The 19893-nt window shown below is 35.8% G+C and overlaps 1 protein-coding gene across 1 annotated transcript in view; it reads right to left on the bottom strand.

The window, feature by feature from the left end:
- Positions 1-19893, bottom strand: part of DISC1 (DISC1 scaffold protein) — a 500053-nt gene that overhangs the window by 400899 nt on the left and 79261 nt on the right. Inside the window, 2 exon segments of the mRNA XM_031966908.1 lie at positions 10209-10278; positions 18036-19036. Coding sequence (XP_031822768.1) covers positions 10209-10278; positions 18036-19036 — 1071 coding nt within the window.

Raw genomic sequence — 19893 nt, 5'->3', positions numbered from 1 at the left:
TGGAGTTGTGAATGAATCCAACCATTCTGGAGAGTAGTTTGGAACTATGCTCAAAAAGTTATCAAACTGTGCATACCCTTTGATCCAGCAGTGTTACTCCTGGGCTTTTATCCCAAAGAGATCATAAAGAAGGGAAAGGGACCTGTATGTGCACGAATGTTTGTGGCAGCCCTCTTTGTAGTGGCTAGAAACTGGAAACTGAGTGGATGCCCATCAGTTGGAGAATGGCTGAATAAATTGTGATATATGAATATTATAGAATATTACTGTTCTGTAAGAAATGACCAACAGGATGATTTCAGAAAGGCCTGGAGAGACTTACATGAACTGATGCTGAGTGAAATGAGCAGGACCAGGAGATCATTATATACTTCAACAACAATACTATATGATGACCAGTTCTGATGGACCTGGCCATCCTCAGCAATGTTCTGTAAGAAATGACCAACAGGATGATTTCAGAAAGGCCTGGAGAGACTTACACGAACTGATGCTGAGTGAAATGAGCAGGACCAGGAGATCATTATATACTTCAACAACAATACTATATGATGACCAGTTCTGATGGACCTGGCCATCCTCAGCAATGAGATCAACCAAATCATTTCCAATGGAGCAGTAATGAACTGAACCAGCTACACCCAGAGAAAGAACTCTGGGAGATGACTAAAAACCATTACATTGAATTCCCAATCCCTATATTTATGCCCACCTGCATTTTTTATTTCCTTCACAAGCTAATTGTACAATATTTCAGAGTCTGATTCTTTTTGTACAGCAAAATAACGGTTTGGTCATGTATACTTATTGTGTATCTAATTTATATTTTAATATATTTAACATCTACTGGTCATCCTGCCATCTGGGGGAGGGGATGGGGGGTAAGAGGTGAAAAATTGGAACAAGAGGTTTAGCAATTGTTAATGCTGTAAAGTTACCCGTACATATAACCTGAAAATAAAAGGCTATTAAATAAAAAATAAAAATAAAAAAATAAATAAACTGCGTATCTAATCCATAAGAAAAGCAGCAAAATAAAAATACTAGTTAGCTGGGTCTTGCCATTCTGTTCTGGATCCCCATGGAAAGCAGAAAAAAAAAATTAGTTTGTTTTTTAGCCTAGAAAGAATGTTCAAGCTTCTCCAAAAAATAGGGCTTGGGGAAATGGAGTTAGAGTTTTTTTGTCATTGTAGTCCCATTTAATAAATGACCCAAGGATATGAAGCTAATAACAAACAAGGAAAAAATGTCCCCAAATCACTAGTCACTAAAGAAATGGCTTTGAAAACAATTCTGAGGTTCTACCTCACTGCCATTAGATTGGCCAAAATGGTATAAAAAGGAAATTGACAATTGTTGGAGGGACTGTAGGATGACAGGCATGCATCATTGTTGAAGTTTTAAATTGGTCCAGTCATTTTATGAAACAAGTTGGAAGTATGTCCTCAAAGTCACTAAACTGAGTATATCCTTTGACCCAATGATACTACTCATAGGCCCTAAAGAAATCAAGAAACACAGAAAAGTCTAAACAATTGGAAAAATATCAAGTGCTCTTAGATAGGCTGAGCAAATATAATAAAGATGACAATACTCCCTAAACTAATCTATTTATTTAGCGCTATACCAATCAGACTTCCAAGAAACTATTTTAATGACCTAGAAAAAATAACAACAAAATTCATCTGGAAGAACAAAAGGTAAAGAATTTCAAGGGAACTAATGAAAAAAAAATCAAATGAAGGTGGCCTGGCTGTACCACATCTAAAACTATATTATAAAGCAGCGGTTACCAAAACCATTTGGTATTGGCTAAGAAATAGACTAGTTGATCAATGGAATAGGTTAGTTTCACAAGACAAAATAGTCAATAACTATAGCAATCTAGTGTTTGACAAACCCGAAGATCCCAACTTTTGGAATAAGAATTCATTATTTGACAAAAATTGCTGAAAAAATTGGAAATTAGTATGGCAGAAACTAGGCATTGACCCATACTTAACACTGTGCACCAAGATAAGATCAAAATGGGTCCATGATCTAGGCATAAAGAATGAGATTATAAATAAATTAGAAGAACAAAGGATCATTTACTTCTCAGACCTATGGAGGAGGAAGGAATTTGTGACCAAAGAAGAACTAAAGGTCATTATTGATCACAAAATAGAAAATTTTGATTATACTAAGTTAAAAAAACTTTTGTGCAAACAAAATCAATGCAGACAAGATTAGAAGGGAAGCAATAAACTGGGAAAACATTTTCATAGTTAAAGGTTCTGATAAAGGCCTCATCTCCAAAATATATAGAGAATTGACTCTATAAGAAATCAAGCCATTCTCCAATTGATAAATGATCAAAGGACATGAACAGACAATTTTCAGATGAAGAAATTAAAACTATTTCCAGTCATATGAAAAGGTGTTCCAAATCATTATTGATCAGAGAAATGCAAATTAAGACAACTCTGAGATATCACTACACATTTGTCAGATAGGCTAAGATGACAGGAAAAGATAATGACAAATGTTGAAGGGGATGTGGGAAAACTGGGACACTGATGCATTGTTGGTGGAGTTGTGAACAAATCCAACCATTCTGGAGAGCAGTTTGGAATTATGCTCGAAAAGTTATTAAACTGTGCATACCTTTTGATTCCAGCAGTGTTACTACTGGGCTTATATCCCAAAGAGATAGTAAAGAAGGGAAAAGGACCCGTATGTGCAAAAATGTTTGTGGCAGCTCTTTTTGTAGTGGTCAGAAAATGGAAATTGAATGGAAGCCCATCAACTGGAGAATAGCAGAATAAATTATGGTATATGAATATTATGAAATACTATTGTTCTATAAGAAATGACCAGCATGATGAATACAGAGAAGTTTGAAGAGACTTACATGAATTAATGCTAAGTGAAATGAGCAGAACCAGGAGATCAGTATACAAGGAAACAACAATATTACATGATGATTAATTCTGATGGACATGGCTATCTTCAACAATGAGAGGATCCAAATCAGTTCCAATTGATCTGTAACAAACCAAACCAGCTATACCCAGAGAAAGAACACTGGGAAATGAATATGACCACAGCATAACATTTTCATTCTTTCTGTTAATAGTTTGCTTACATTTTTGGTTTTTTCTTCTCAGGTTATTTTTACTTTCTTTCTAAATCTGATCTTTCGTGTGCAACAAGATAACTGTATAAATATGTATACATATATTGTATTTAACATATTTAACATGTATGGGACTACCTGCCATCTAAGGGAGGGGGGAAAGGGAAGGAGGGGAAAAGTTGGAATAGAAGGTTTTGCAAAGGTCAGTGTTGAAAAATTACCCATGCATGCATATGTTTTGTATATAAAAAGCTATAATAAAAAATAAAATTTAATATTAAAAAAACACAGAAAAGGACCGATAGGTACAGATTCTTTTTAAGCAGCAGGTAACTGCTCTACAGGTAACTAAACAGGGTGCTCATCCATTGGGAAATAGCTGAACAAACCATGTTATATGCATGTAATGAAATATTACCATTTTAATGGTGGAAGAAAACAAAACTGGAACCGAATCAATGAGCAGAACCAAGAGAACAATTTTTATAGTAAGATCACTGAAAAAAAAAAAACTAAGACTTCAGAACTTTGATCAATGCAGTGACCAATCATGATTCCAAAGGGACCAAAGATGAAATTTGTTACCTCCTGACACAGTGAAACCAAGGATTCAAAATGAAAGGTATATTCTCAGACAAGACCAATGGGTGATTTGTTTTGTTTGATTACCCATGGTCATTATAAGAGTTTTGTTTTTCTTTCCATTGGGAGAAAGGAATAGTTGAGGGAGAGGGGAAGGGCTGTATAGAAGAATATGAAAAATTAAAAGGAAAAGTGTTAGAAAAGAAGCATTTTTTAAATGCATAAAAGAGAATAGATGAAAGGTCAGTTGAAAACAAGCAGACAGCTTTGAAAATAACATTGAATTTATCATATGTTTTAAAAGAAAAACGAGCTGTATATAATACAGATTTGCAACTTCAAGTATAAACCTTTTCTGTCCTATTTCATATATGCAAATGATCATCTTATTGGATGGTTAAGTTCACAATTTAAATTTTGTTTTGTTTTCTTTAACTGCATTCAGCAACACGCTTAACCTTGTTGCTGTCAGGTTTCCGCATGAATAATGAGCTGCCTCAACAATGGTCCAGATGATGCTAAAAACAAAAAAAAACAAAACAAAACAAAAAACAGCAATTTCTACAGGGGAAGGCAGGCAAATGTCACTTTTTTAGTGGATGAAGTACCTACCTAGGATATGGGAACATTAGCAAGGTAGCCACAAAGAAGGGATTGGAAATACACATGCCAAAAAGACACATATAATTGTGTTTCTGCTTTAAAGGTTTAAAACACATAACAAATACTAACTTCAATAGTTGAAAGTCTAAAGAACTAAATGTGTTATCTGAATGCCAGGGGAGAAAAGAACTGTACATAAAACATATTTTGGTCTATGGAAGAAAAATATGCAGCACCTTGTTGAAAAACTTTAGTTCTTGAGGGGGAGGATTCTGGGAAGACTGCAGACTAGGTTGGTAAATTTCAAGCTCTTCCAATTTCCCCCACAAATAGAACAAATTTGCTCCTCAAGGCAAACATACACTGGTAAAAAAAATCAAGAAAGCTTGGGGCAGAATTGGGGTCCTCCAGAAAAAACTTGAGAAGACCTGAAGAAAGACCCCAGGTTGGAGATTAGCCCTGAAGTGCAAACACCTCCAGCTAGCTCCACAGAAACATTAAGTGAGTCAGCTGGGTGTGGCTGGAACCTCAGCAGGAACCATAGAGATTTTTCACTTCCTATACTGTTAGTATGGTTGGGGTTTGAGTTCAGGAAGACAGAAGGAATCTTGGCTGATTAGAAATACTAGATCCACCTGTGCTGCTGAGAAGAGGCCCCAGAAAGAAGGACCCAACCAGTACAGAACAGTGGGGCAGGGGCACTGCTGGCTGTGGGTACTTTCAGGAAGATAGAGCTCTTGGTTTGGGGTTCCTGGCCAGAGTGGAGAGCTGGAGGAAAGCTTGAGGCAACATCCCACCACCCCACAATTAGATGTGCTTACACTAATATCTCTTATTTTAAAAAATGAACCAGTAAAGACAGAACACCACCAATGAAATGTATTATAGGAACAGGGAAGACCAGAGTTCATCTTCAGAGGAGGACACTTCAGCAAAAAAAAAAAAAATTTCTACCCCAAAGAGTAACATGAAATGGCTGCCTGCCCAGAGAGAATTAATAGAACTCAAAAAAGAATTCAAAAATTAAATGAGAGGCATTGAAGAAAAACTAAAGAAAAAAATTAAAACCATCCAAAAAATAAGATTATTAAAAAAAAAGTTAACCAATAAGAAAAGGAGGTATGGAGCCTCAAAAATGAAAATAACTCTTTCAAAATTAGAATTGGACAAGGAAAAGCCAGTGAAGCTATAAGACTGAGAAATAACAAAACAGATTATAAAGAATGAGAAAATAGAACAGATTGTGAAACATCTTATAAGAAAAATGACAGATCTGAAGAACAGATCAAGAAGAGAAAATATAAGAATAATTGGACTGCCAGAAAGTTATGACCAAAAAGAGAACCTTGACACAATAATGCAGAAAATAATCCTAGAAAATTGTCCCAAAGTGATAGAATATGAAGAGAAAGTAGAAACAGAAAAAAATCCACCAATCACCACCTCAAAGAGATCCTTTGTAGAAAATACACAGGAATATTATTGCCAAATTTTGAAACCCCCAGATCAAAGAGAAAATTTTATAAGAAACAAGAAAAAATTTCAAATATACTGGAGCTACAATTAGAATTATACAAGACTTAGCAGCATCTACAATAAAAGACCACAAGTCTGGGAATCATATCTACATACAAGCAAAAGAACTAGGCTAACAGCCAAAAAATCATATCCAGCAAAATTATGTATAATTTTGAATGAGAAAAAAATTACATTCAATGAACTTTCAGATTTAGAGAACTTTCTATCAACCAAACCTGAACTTAACAGAAAATTTAACATAAAAGTCAATATCATAGATCAGTTTTAAGGAACTCAACATGGACAAACTGTTTAAACATGGAAAATTGTTTATTTTTTTAACATTTTTAAAAATATTTATTTATTTTAAATTTATGCTTAAGATTTATATCAACAATAGGGTAAGCTCAAAAGAAAGATTGGCAAAATAAAGGTAAAAATAGTGATGTTATGCAAATGAGGTGCAGAGGAAGAGTAGACACAGAGGTGTTAGAAGGGAAAGGAAGACTCATAGTTCTGAAAATCTACTCACATTGGAAATGGGATCAGAGAGAACAGGAAAGAAATGTGTGTGTATGTGAGATATGTGTGTAAAAGTGTGGGATATGTTTGTATGAGTGTGTGCGTGTATGTGCATGTATATATCTACATATATATATACAAATATATCTTTCCTTAGCTGTAGCCTGCTTGGGGTTGGTGGAGAGGATGAAAAGGGGAAAAAAAGAATAAAGTAAAAGGTGCTTAGCAAAGAACAAAAGAATAATTTATAATGAAGCAAAGAAAAAATGGACACTTGTAAATATAATTTCTTCTACTAATAGATACACTTTCTTAAATTTGTATTTCAAAATTATATATTTTGAATCCTCCCTGATGTTTTGCTGAGACATATGATAATGTTTTTTTTTCATTTTGTTTTGTATTGCTTTTCTGGGTTTTTTTCTTTTTCTCTTACTCTGTTTCTTCAAATAAAATAAATTTGGAAAAAATAAAGAAATAAACTTTTGAACAACCCTTCCCCCTCCAAAAAAAAAAAAAAACTTAATTCTCTTTCCCACAGATAGACTTAACCTATCTCAAGGTGAAAAAATCTGATCCTTAGTCTTCTCTTTACTCTTCATAGACTATTATAGAAGAAAAATATAAGCAAGCTCAATTCTCTCATTTTACAGATAAGATTTTAAAATAGCTTCAGAGCAATAAAAATTAAGATGACATCATTGGTGGCAAAGCCAGTACTGAACTAGAATACAGATCCCTAAATTCAACTGTCTCCTAATTTCTTCAACCCTAATTCTGAGCTGTCTGATGACTTTCCCTAATCTCTAAACCATTACCATCATTTCCAGGTGCCTATCTTTCAACATCTACCATCTCTTTTCTCATCTACCCATAGCATTTCTAATAAAATAATAATAATGATGATGATGATGATGACTAGCATTCATGCTACACCTACTATGTGCCAGTTTTATCTCATTTGATCCTCATTTATTTAACATTATCTCATCATTAGTAAAATGTTTCTCTCATTATTATTTAAATATTAATATTTACTTAATGATTAATATTTAACTTAATTTCATATTATTTCATTGGATTATACACACAGTGCCTAGCATATAATAGGTGTTTAATGAATGCTTGCTTCCCCCTCTTTCCTTTCTCCCTCTGTCAACATACTCTTGATTATATGTTGGGGTTTTTATGGAGAAATTTTATTCACAAGTAGTGGGGAATGCAAAAGTAAATGCAAATATAATAACATTAAAGAGATATAGTTTGGAGCCATGTCTAGAGAGCCAGCTTAGAAGTCAGGAAGACCATGACTGAAGTCTTTCTTTGGACATATACTGGTTTAGTACACCAGACAACAAAGATTAAAAATCATGTCTGAGTTGATGATCTGCAATGGCAGAAAAACTTCAATTTGGAAGTTCCACACACAAATGAAATCACAAACCCAGACCTAATATTATCACTGCAATTACCACTAGCACTGGTAATAGTACTAGTACAAATAAATGTACCAGAAATCAGCATTCAGAAAAAGGAATCTATCCAGAATAACTTTTGTGTTTCCACAATTTACTCATCTATCCTGATCTAGTTTCTTCTCAGTCCCTACTTATGGTAGGGCAGTATTCTATGGTACTATCTTAACTGTTGGGCAGTCACTATCTATGATATCCTTGTGCACAGTAGACTCCCCTGAGATGCCACGAACAGGTAAAGAGAGTAAATAACCAGGATATTTAAGGCTTGCAAATGGGAAAGGAGCTGTAGTCTCTTAGATCAGAATGTCTTGGTTGATATGTAATGGTAATAACAATAATAGTAGAATTTTTATATAGCATTTACTATATGCTAGTTATTATGCTAAGTGCTTTATAAATATCTCATCTGCTCCTCACAACAATCCTGTGAGGTAGGTGCCATTATTATTCCCATTTTACAGATGAGCAGACTGAAGCAAAGATTAAATAACTTGCCCAGGATTACACAGCTAGTAAATGTCCAAATCCATTTAGATTCACATCTTCCTTAATACTACATCCAGTGAGGTGAATGAGCAAGAGCTAAGAGTAGATGGAATGAGCTTAGGAGGAAGATTGAGACTAAAAAGAGTGTATCCATAGCTCCCATGATCTTGGGCTTTTCTCACCATAAAACACTGCCATGCTTAGCACAGTAAAATGGATTTTATATTTAGAGTTAGTAAATTCAAGATCAAAGACCATGTTGGATTCTCACTCACTTTCTGACCACAGACAACCTCAGATTTCCCATCTCTCAATGGAGATGAGAACAACAGTAGTCTGTACCTCACAGGACTGTAACAAGACTCATATGATAAGATATAAATGTACATAAAGGAGTTGTAAACTTAAAGGCATCATATACATCAAAGGTTAATTTAAGTAACTTATGAATAAGGATTTTTTTTTGTTTGTATGCCCAATGTCTAGCATTGCCCAAACGTCCAGTATTTAAATAAATATTTGTTAATTAAATAAATGGTTGTAGATTGTAGTCTGGAGCCTTTGATACTGTTCATCATTCTCTTTTCCTTGATATACTTTTTTCTCTAGGTTTTTGGGACATTACTCTCTCCTTGTTCTCCTCTTTAGTAGACCTTTCCTCATTTTCCTTTACTGGAAATGGTCATGCCATCTAAGTCACCTGTCCTTTGTATAATGGAATGAGCACTCCATAAGAATAGATAGAATATACTTAACTTAAAATGCTTTACTTTCTGGAGAGAATCAATAAAAACAATAAAACCATACACGACTTTAAAAAAAATTTACCATATGGCTGAGTATCAACTTCTGTTAGAACCAAGAAGCTACCAGGCAATTCATGGGCCATTCCAAATCTATGAGTCTAGAGAAGAGACACTTTAGCATGTTAATTTGCTATGGCCTCCTAGAAGCAGGCAAAAAAGGTTCAACAGTACAGCACATTTCTAGCCTGATGTTCATCTCAAGCCATCCAATGATGCTGGTCATTAGATGAGACTTAAAGTCCTAGATCCTGTTCTCATTTGATCCCAGAGACCAAGAGCATATACTCCAGGATGAGTTCAAGATGCAGATCATACTCCCTGGGCTTTTTTTTATCTAGTCTTCTATTGCTGATAGAAATCTACAACTGCTTCTCCCTGCGGTCACTTCATCATTTAGGAAACTAGAAAAATGGACTCAATGACATGACCCAAAAAGGGAAGACTTCCATTGATGTTCTACCCTGGAATTCCCATGACTCTGAGATCAGTTCCAGTCATCTAATAGCCAGGAGGAACATCATATTCTCCCATTCCCTCTGACTTTGGTCCATAGCAATTGTCTCTTGATTGCCGTGTCTCATCACTTCTCTTTTTCTTCTTACCAAGAGAGAAAACCCAAGCACTCTTTGGCGAGAAGAAGGGGCTGAAGAGCTAGAGTGACTCTACAGTGTTATGTCTACTAAGCTCATAGAAATACCACACATTTTGAGATATTTGTTCTACTAGACAAAGAGATGGGTTGGGTAAAAATTTCTTTATACATATACAAGTATAAATGAATTTCAATCTGCATCATTGGGGGGAAAATACATTAATGAAACCACAGCTCCAATGAATAATTAGCATACAGAAAGTAAATATAATTTCTGTGTTGGACACTTTGCCTTATCTGTTGATAATTGAGAAGTCATAATTGTAATAAAGGACTCATAAGTCCTCAGAAGAATAATATTATAGGATATTCAAGTATTTCTAGTTGGAATCAACTCAAAGATCCATCAAGACTCCTCATTTTGGGGAGAATAGAGGACAGAGAAGAAAGAGGAAGTCATGGGAAAGAGAAGAAATAAGAAAGGGGTTGGGGGAAGCATTTACCTTTGTCATAATTATCTTCTTCAACTGCTTTTTCCTGAAGTTTCTGAAGCTTCAACATCAAGGATTTTATCTATATCAGTTTGGAAGAAAAAGAAAATTGAAATTACACTATCATCCAGACATTCATCTCCCCCTTTATAAGCTGGAACAATTTGGAAACTGTGCTCTTCTCCTTTTAAAAATAACCAGACTACATTTTTCATGTGCCAACTGTAAAATGCATGAGCTTTCCCAGAAAAAAAAAATAATGCAAAGAGAAAGTATAACTTGAGTATAAAATCCACAGAAAGAGTTTGAAAGTTATTTTAAACAAAAACATCACATTGAAGCCTTATCTGAAAAGGAAAAATTGCATAATGAAAAAGAATGCTAATTTCCTGACCAAATGTTCTCTGTTCTAAAAATCACATTAAAGTTATGAATGTAAACACACCAAAAACACAAAAGCAGAGCCTCTTATTGGTACTTGAGCTGAGGCACAGAAGGTTGCCTTGAAGACAGGATAGGAGCTCACTAAAAGACCTTGCACAGACCTGTACAATCTATATAATGTTTTTGCAAATCTTACCTCCAAAAAAGTTTAATTATATTCTATTCAATACCCAGAGACAAAATGATAATGATCTAAACATTTATTTCTAATTATCTTTTTTCTCAACATATGACAAAATGGTTTCACTAAGGAGCTAGAAAGGAGGCTTCTAGTTGGTCTTAAATCCACCAATTTGGATTTGGGCTTGGGCTTAATACTTGACCTCTTCGTCTCTCAGATTATCCATCTATTACCTCATATGTGTATGTGTATATGTATATGTGTGTGTATTCTATAAAAATAAATAATACATGGTCTGTGTATGTTCTCTAGCTCTGCTCCATGCTTGCTGTGTGCTGAAAATGATTCCACTTTTCTGGGTCTCAGCTCAGCTCTAAATGGGGAGAACAATAATTCATCATAGAACTGTGAAATATAAAAAGCAAATAAAGTCCCTTCACAACTAATTGCTACAGAAAGCATTATAAATATATATCATGTAATATAATAATATTATATATTATATTTAAATTATATTATAATATATAATACAAAATATAATAATAATTTTATATTTTATATATCATAATATTATATATTATATAATATAAATATCAAATATAAATATATTATAAAATCCCAGTAGCAAATAAGCAAGAGAAGAGGATATCCCAGTAACTTAAAAGGATTGGGGGGGAGGGGGTGTTAATTGGGAGAGAGGGCAGTCTCACCTGTGATTTCCTCAGGAGATGGACTCCCAACATGGAAATTCATTCTATCAATGTAGACTAACAATTTTGTAACTTAGGATCTTTGGGAGAGTTATCTGAGCCACTGAGGTTAAATGACTCATCTATATATTGAACTCAGATATCCTGACTCCAAGACCAGCTCTTTAACTGTGACTCTACATTGTATGTTATTATTATTTCTGTTTACTCTTTGTCCCTTTTGAATGAATTTCCTTCCTCCCACTATAAAAACATAAAGTCAGATCATGTTGGCAGAGTTTGAGCCTTCCTAACTCCAGGCTAATTGACTCTATCTATTCATTCTACTCTGCAAACTTCCAAAAAGTCTAGCGCCTTTCCTGGAGGTTAAATTGTGTTTGGCTTAATAGTATTTGGCCATTTAAATTATAATCTATTCATTTTAAAGTTTACATCTGAAAGCTGAAAGATATTGTAAGGGCAGAGGAGAAGTATGACCATGCACTGTATTAATCTTACATATATTTATAAATAACTAAATTGTCAAAGTGATGTGAGAATAGAAAAGAAGGGGAAATCTGGCTGACGTTGCCAGCCTTTTTCATGCCAGATCTCAGTCTTGAAAAGAGTAGTTGCCAAGGTATGATTTTTTTTTGTTTATTTGGTGTTGGACAGAAGGGATAAGAGAGGAGGGAGGAAAAAGGAAGTGAAGGCTGAGGAAAAGAGCTGTCAGAAACAATGGAAAAATTCTTACTTTTACCTCACTTTGTCAGCACTTAAACTGGCAGCACTTTTTAAAATCAGTCTCTAGTCTTTGAAAACAGTGTTGTTTTTTGATTGACATTATTTTAAGAACGGAAAATCAAGCTAACAATCAATTGAGATTTCATTTATTTGTATAATTGGTTCCCAAATCAAACTCTTAATACCTGTGTATTCAACCCAAATGTCTATCAAGTAAATGCCTGTGACACATTTTGAAAGTTATAAAACCAAAAGTCACAACCAACATTTTCCATCTTGAAGCAATGAGGCTTCAGACTCTCTGACCATGGAGACTAAAGCAATCGGGTATTAGGACAAAGTTGCTGGGGGTTAAGCTAAATGGCAAAAAGCAAAATAGGAAGGACTTTTTAGGAATATTAATAACCATTATCCCCTACCTTTCCCCCATTCAGTAAATATTTATTAAGCATCTACTATATATAAAACACTATTTTGAAACACTTTGACCTAATACATAAATACAGTCAGAGGAACTGAGTTCAAGAGTTGATTATATCACTTCCTACCAGATTGACCATTGGAAAGTCGTTTAGAGTCTCTGGGTCTATGTTTCTTCATCTGTAATGCTAGAGTTGGCTAGGTCAAGGGTTCTCAATCTAGGGTGTGAATTTATTTGTTTAATATCTTGATAATTGTATATAAATATTTTTTTTCTTTGTAATCCTATATATTTTACTGTGTGCTTTTAAAAGCATTATTTTGAGAAGGGACCCATAAGTCTCAACAAAAGGCCAAAGAAATTCATGATACAAAAACTATTCAGTACCCTTAGACTATATGATTCCTAAGATCCCTTCCAGCTTTACAACCTAAGATTCAAATTTGATGCAATGGATCATATCCATATGTACACAGACAAAACACAGACACTTTTCTCATAACTGAAATACATAATTCTCCAAAAGGGACAGGTCCCTCATTTCACTAGCTGATTTCTACAGAAACATTCCAATTAAGAGATATTTATCCCTAGTCTCTGAAAGATATATCATCCAAGCACATTAAATCTTATGCAATCCAAAACTGCCAATATCATAACTATACACCTCCCCAATATTATGAAAATAATGTCATAGTAATATTTTCATATAATTCTGACCGTTACTAATGGATACTCCCTTACTTCATATATTCAAATGGACTTATTTTCTCTAGGACCAAATATAAACACTTTGGCTTTAAAAGCCCTGCAAATCTGCCCACAATTTACTTTCTTGAGGCCTTATACATTAAATATTCTACATCCTAGCAAAGTGACTGCCTTACTGCTCCTCACAATACTCCATCTCCTATTTTGGTTCATTCATCCTTCATTTTTTGAAGAGGACCAACGACATCTCAGGTGATGTCTTGACTCACTTGTGAAATGGATTTAAGTGAGGTAGAATTGCACAAAGTCATGAGTCTCACTCTCTCTTCCAGAGTCATCTAAGTCTAGAGGGAAGACAAAAAGTTAAGAAAAATGGCTTGGGACATAGTAGATGCCCTTGGAATTTTTCAATGTCTAAGTCTAAGTGCCCCATAGTACTTCCTTCATGGTTATTGGAACAAATTGTTCTCATCCCCCCTTTCCACCCAGGGAACTCTCTCTATGCTTGGGGTAAATCATCTTTAATTCATCAATGAGGTTTGAGGACTGTCAATTAATCTGGTTTAATCCATTTGCTGAGACTTTAATCAGGGTGTGGCCAGGCTATATGCTACAACTTGTTAGAGCAGTAAAAGAGAGATGATTGAGAGATGGACACCAAAGAAGCAGTTCTGAAAAGGGCTCAGCAAGCTCCCATCCTGGAGGCACTAGTCCTCCCCAAACATCCCATATTCTCCACCTTCTCTGGGTGCTTTTGCATTAATTGTATTGTGTCCCTTTAATGCACTCTTTTTATATACTTCTTTATTCACATGCGATCTCCCCCAAGACAAGATTTATGACTGAAGAACAGAAATATTTTGGTTTTATATTTGTATCTCTAGTGCCTGTTACATAGAAATAGTTACTAGAACTGTAACTCCCGAGTCTATCACTCTTCAAGCAGATTTAATACAATGCTCTGTTCATTAAATATGTGGGAAAAATAGATGTGAAGACCCCTAGAAAAAATTAAGGAATTACAACTGCATAAGATATCGTCATCATCATCATCATTACATCTTGTTAATTACTACTATCATGATTATCTTATCTTTTTTTCTAATGGGGTTCAGATAAAAACAGTCCTGGGATGTCTCTACCCTGGTATTATTTTTTATATTTAATATTTAATTAAAAAAGAAGGGGAGGAACTGTTTTATAGTTTGATAAAAGTAGTAGAATGTAAACTCATGTCTTATTGGATTAATGAAAATATCTTCACTGTGTCTATAGGATAGTAAGGATGATATGTGCACAATTCTTTTCCTACCCAAGATGATCTCCTCTGCTAATTCTCTATATTTTAAAATATAGTAATTTTTGTAGCTTGGAAATTATGAGTAGTTAGTCTGTTAAGATCTATTTAAAATTCTTTTTAAATTTTTTATAGGTCAATACTATTTCTACAACAATTTGGTCTATGATAATAGTTCAGTTCATAGGTCAAGTTCTGTAGAATATTTTAAGACATTGATGGGATAAAGATTCATTTTCTGTCATTCCAAAAGGACATTGATCTTCGGAGTATAATTCTGGTCATGATAAATTTTTTCATTCTTGCTTGTTTTCTACTATTTCTGAACATAATCTACATCAATCATTAAATTTCTCTCTCTCTCTCTCTCTCTCTCTCTCTATATATATATATATATATATATATTATATATAATACATACATATAGATGCATATATACATACACACATATGTATGTATATAATTTAAATAGAAATATGTTAATAAAGAAATAAAATTACTCTTATTTATATAAGATCTTGAATATATCTTATATGTAATATACCAACATATGTTAAGATATAATATTATATAAAGGATCTTACATATATTATATATAACATTATATTTGTCAGAATAAGATCTTATGTGTCATGTATAATTCCATGTGCTCTTATATAAAGTATAAAATCACTCAGTAAAATTGGTCTGTTAGGCAGTTTCATGTCAAAAAGGGCTTTAAAAATTTCAATATATCTCCTCTTCAAAATCATTTGAGACATTGGTATTGTTTCATTATTAACTAAACTTTCTGGCGTTGGCATTTAGTATACATTTTCTTTGACCTTGATTTTTCAATTTTTCCCTTTTCAGATTTTATAAGCTCTTTAATTTCATCTCTCATTTTATTCAATCAAGGCTTAACTATTCTTTATGATTGCTGTTTACTATGACTTAGAGCAGAAGATATTGATAGAAAAGAGTATGAAGCCCTTCCCTAGAACTGGTAAGATATGATTATGACATATAATATATTTGCATAATAAAAGAATCCATATCTTCAGTCCATTAATGCACATTCATGACTTGTGTATATTAACGATCAAGATAATATGCACTAAGGTATTTCCAGCAAGTGAATATTGACATTTTTGATAAGTTCCATTATAGTCTTTCCTTCCTGTCATACCAAACTATGAAGGAATATTATCTACTTTACCATTCTCCATGTCAAACTGATTATCACAACAGTTGTAAGACCAGACTACAACCCAATGCCAACCTGTCTATTTCTTTGGCACTTGGGAACAGTTTCATCACATTAAATGAGTAGTCCAAATTGCCAGTATTTCCAAGTTCTAGCCAGGGTCTGACTCAGATCAGTCTCTTGACAGTGTAGGTTGGAGATTGGAACAAAACAAGGCACGTGAAGATCATTAAACAGTTAATAATAGGAGATTTACTTAGCCATAGAGGAAAAGAGACATTCAACAAGAATAGTCATTGAGGATACTTTGAGCTGATTTTTCAGTGATACTCCATTTCTTGATTTGCCCATTATTTTTCACTAGTAAATTATCAGAGAAGGTATCCTAGAGCTCTCTGTGAGTGTTTTGAACTCAGTCAATAAGAAAGTGATATCAACATCCTGAACCTTCAGGCCCCTGAGCCAACCAAGTCTCCAAAACGACCTCTTTTTAAGGAAAAACTACCCTAATCTGAATGAGGGGAGGGGTAGGATATTGTTCCTACCACTCTCTAGTCTTTGGTAGCATGGTTTTCTAGGGTTGCATATTGACAGAAAACTATAAATAAACAATTACAATTTTTATTTATTTTACTAAACATTTCCAAATAATATTTTATTGTTTCAGGCAGCAGAAGTCATTGGCAGGGCTCAATCAGGCAGTCGATGTCTAGAGGACCTTACTTAAATGACTTTAGGACCATATTGGTCAATATAGACTCCTAGTATTCAAGAAGCCTGATAAAAAGCATCCCAAAAGGAGAAAAGAGGAAAAAAAAACAATGTAACAGCTCCCTGAAGGAATGACTGAATCTGAGAGAGTTCCAAGAAGGAATGAATCACAGGCTTAAATGATCAGGTCCATTAGTGGGTAATACCAAATTTGCAGTTCATAGTGGGCCCCTCAATATAAAAGATGATGAAGCAGAAGCAGAATTGGGAATATCAGTACTACAACAAAGACGATAATACTTCCTTCAATATCACTGACTCTCATTATGGACCTCTTCCTTCCTGGGAGTCCCTTGGTAAGGGAAAAGATCGTACAAAATCTTCACCTCACAATAGGAAGGCTGCCTTTTTGTGTGTAGGTACTGGTTAGATACGTTCTGTCATAGCTTGTTTCCCAAAAAGAAAACCCCTCCTCAACAATGCTATACAAAATGTTGTTCAGAGAAATATGGAGGAACCAATCAGTTTTACATAATAGTAAGCAAAAGGCTATCATGGACCTACTTTTTGCCACTGTCGCCAAGAGCTGCTCAGCCTCTGGAGCCTGTATCTCCACCCACTGGTCCCCTGGCTAACTTTTCTGAAGCTCCCATCTGTGTTCTTTCTAACAGCGGTAAAGCCCAGTGCCCACTCTGCCAGAATCAACTGCCAACCTCCTCTACCAGGGCACATCAACGGCCTCTACTAGGACCTGAGCCCTTCAGCCCTAGGCTGAGACAGCATTGCGGGAGAAACAGACTTTATCTGTAAACCTTCCATCTTTAAATCTATGACATACTACAGTGTGGAGACTTTGATCCAGACCATTGCAGGGTATACCTATATCAATTTAACCTTAGATCTATCATATTAATAAAGCATTACACAGGATGTCCCAAAAGCCTTTGTATCACTTTAATCTCTTCACTTATTACTGGAGTTTCAGGAGACATCCTATATAATACTGAAGCAATCTGATAAATCTAACATTAAATAGGTATAAGCACTCCCTCCAATTACTATTTAATAGCTTGGACTACTTCTAAGTCATTAAAGCTTAAAACATCACACTAAGGCTTTGGGGACATCCTGTGTTATCAAGTTAGCTCATCTTGCTCCAGTATCAATCAGCCCTGCCTCCCCTCCCCGCTTCCATTTTCCAAGATGAGCTGGGCCCGTATAATATCCTATACCAGAGCAGGAAAGGAAACCAGACAAGAGTTCAATGACAAGTATAAATCTGAGTATCTGAGGATGAAGAAAGCTATTTTATTTTAAAAGGGCACGGAAGAGGACAGAGGGAAGATTAAGAAATAGAAAAGCAGTCATTCCTCTCCCTTGTAATCAGTCACAAAGGGAGCTCCTGAAATCTCTCATTCAGCCACAGCACCCAATCCTTTCCCATCCTTTGACCCTTGTTTCTGCCCCCACCCCACCCCAATGTCTTCCGCAGACACGGGCCAAGGAAACACCAACCTTCAACACAGCCCGGTTACTCAGAAGGCAGTCCGTCAGCACCGGCTCATATTTCTTGACCAGCATGTCCCAACTGTGATCACTTGCCATGATGCTGCTCTGGTAGCCTGAAGTAACTGAAGACACGATGGAGGAGGCGTCCGGGGAACAGGAGGTGGCTGCATTGGTATTTGTGAAAGAAAAAACCTCCTTCTCGGGCTGGATGCTGTGGGCTGGAGGTGTGCCCACAAGGCCCTGGGCAGGCCTGCAGCTGCAGGGCTGAGAAACACGCCTCAGGCCCTCACGGGCTCCAGAACCACCCCACTTGGTGAGAGACTCATTCCTACCAGTGTTGTCTGCTGGTCCCTCAGGGGGACTTTGACAAGGGGGTTCTCCCTCCTTTGTGGGGAGGCAACCCTCAGCCTCTCCTCGCTCCCCAGCAGATTGGAGGGAGAGCCGTATGAAACTAAAGCTTGAGCTAAAAATGTCTTGAGGGCTGGGAGGGGGCAAAGAGGTCTGCTGGTGGCTTACTTGGTCACAGGAACTGTTTGCTTCCTTCTGTACTATGCGGCATGTGGGGCCCTGAGTTCTGAGACCCCCGGCTACCTCCCGGGAGGCCTCCGATCTACCTGAGGGTGAGAAATTGTCCAAACCAATGGAAGCAGAGGGATCAATAACATCAGTTACACTGTCTGTCAATTCGGTATCTGATCCTGGCTGAGGACAGAAATTTCCTGGTTTACTGTGCCCTGTGACCCTATTGCCCTTAAGGACAAGATTCCCATTTGAAGAGTTAAAACCCTTTCTCCTCAAATCAGAGTCTCCCAGTCTGGCCATGGTGGAGGTCTTGAGCTCAGCCCTTCTGTCCTTGCCGTGGCCCAGCTCTTTCAGGTTAAATAATGGATGGGTTGTAGGCGGAAGGCATTCTATCCGGGGCCTGGTGTCGGTCCTCATGTAGCCGGGCCTTCTTGTCAACCTCTTCTTCTGAAAGGATCCAGTAGGTACCAGCTGGTCCTGCTTACCTGAGAAAATGAAAGAAAGTGACCCCATCAATCTACTGCTTTTAGCTAAAATACTCTTGGGAAGGAAGGGATTCCTTAAGCTTTGGGGGAAGATGTCACAGAGGACAATCCCTTGCATTCCCTTAGTTCCTCTGCCATAGATTGGTTACTAGGCTGCACAAATGATGGATGTGACCCAATATGATCTTTTTTTTTTTTTTTTTTTTTTGCTGAAGTAATTGGGATTAAGTGACTTGCGCAGGGTCACACAGCCAGGAAAGTGTTAAGTGTCTGAGGCTGGAGTTGAACTCAGGTCCTCCTGACTTTAGGACTGGTGCTTTATCCACTGTGTCACCTAGCTGCCCCAATATGATCATTCTTACTTTTTTATGCTCCCATAATAAACATTTTCTGAAACTCTATTTCATAATATGCAAAAATATCTATGTTTTTAAAAAGTTCCTATGCCTAGAAGAGCAAATGATCACACTGTTAGTTATGCCCTCAGCTCACACAGCAATTTCAGCTGCCTGTGATCCTTTCCTAGGTTGCAATGAAAATGGCAAGTGATAGAAATCAACTCATCTAAAGCTGAAAAGTTAACACGCTTATGAAACTTAGACCATTCCCATGTTATCTAAGGAAAATGAAAGGATTTCAATTATTCAAACTCCAGATTTTTCCCCTATTTTAGTTCACAAATAACATAGTGGTGGTGATAATGGAGACAGTGGTGGTGGCGGGATGGTGATGTCAAAGCTGATGATTGTGTTTATACTAATCCATGTTATTAGCTCAAGGCTGATCTTTGAGCCCTAGGTTTTCTTTTAGTATAGTTTAAAATGTTAAACCAGTAATTTTCAATCTTGTTAGAATTT

Source organism: Sarcophilus harrisii, chromosome 4 (genome assembly GCF_902635505.1).
Source record: "Sarcophilus harrisii chromosome 4, mSarHar1.11, whole genome shotgun sequence".
Taxonomy (NCBI): Eukaryota; Metazoa; Chordata; class Mammalia; order Dasyuromorphia; family Dasyuridae; genus Sarcophilus; species Sarcophilus harrisii.
Note: the sequence above shows the minus strand (reverse complement) of the source record. Positions and strands in the feature narration are given on the sequence as shown.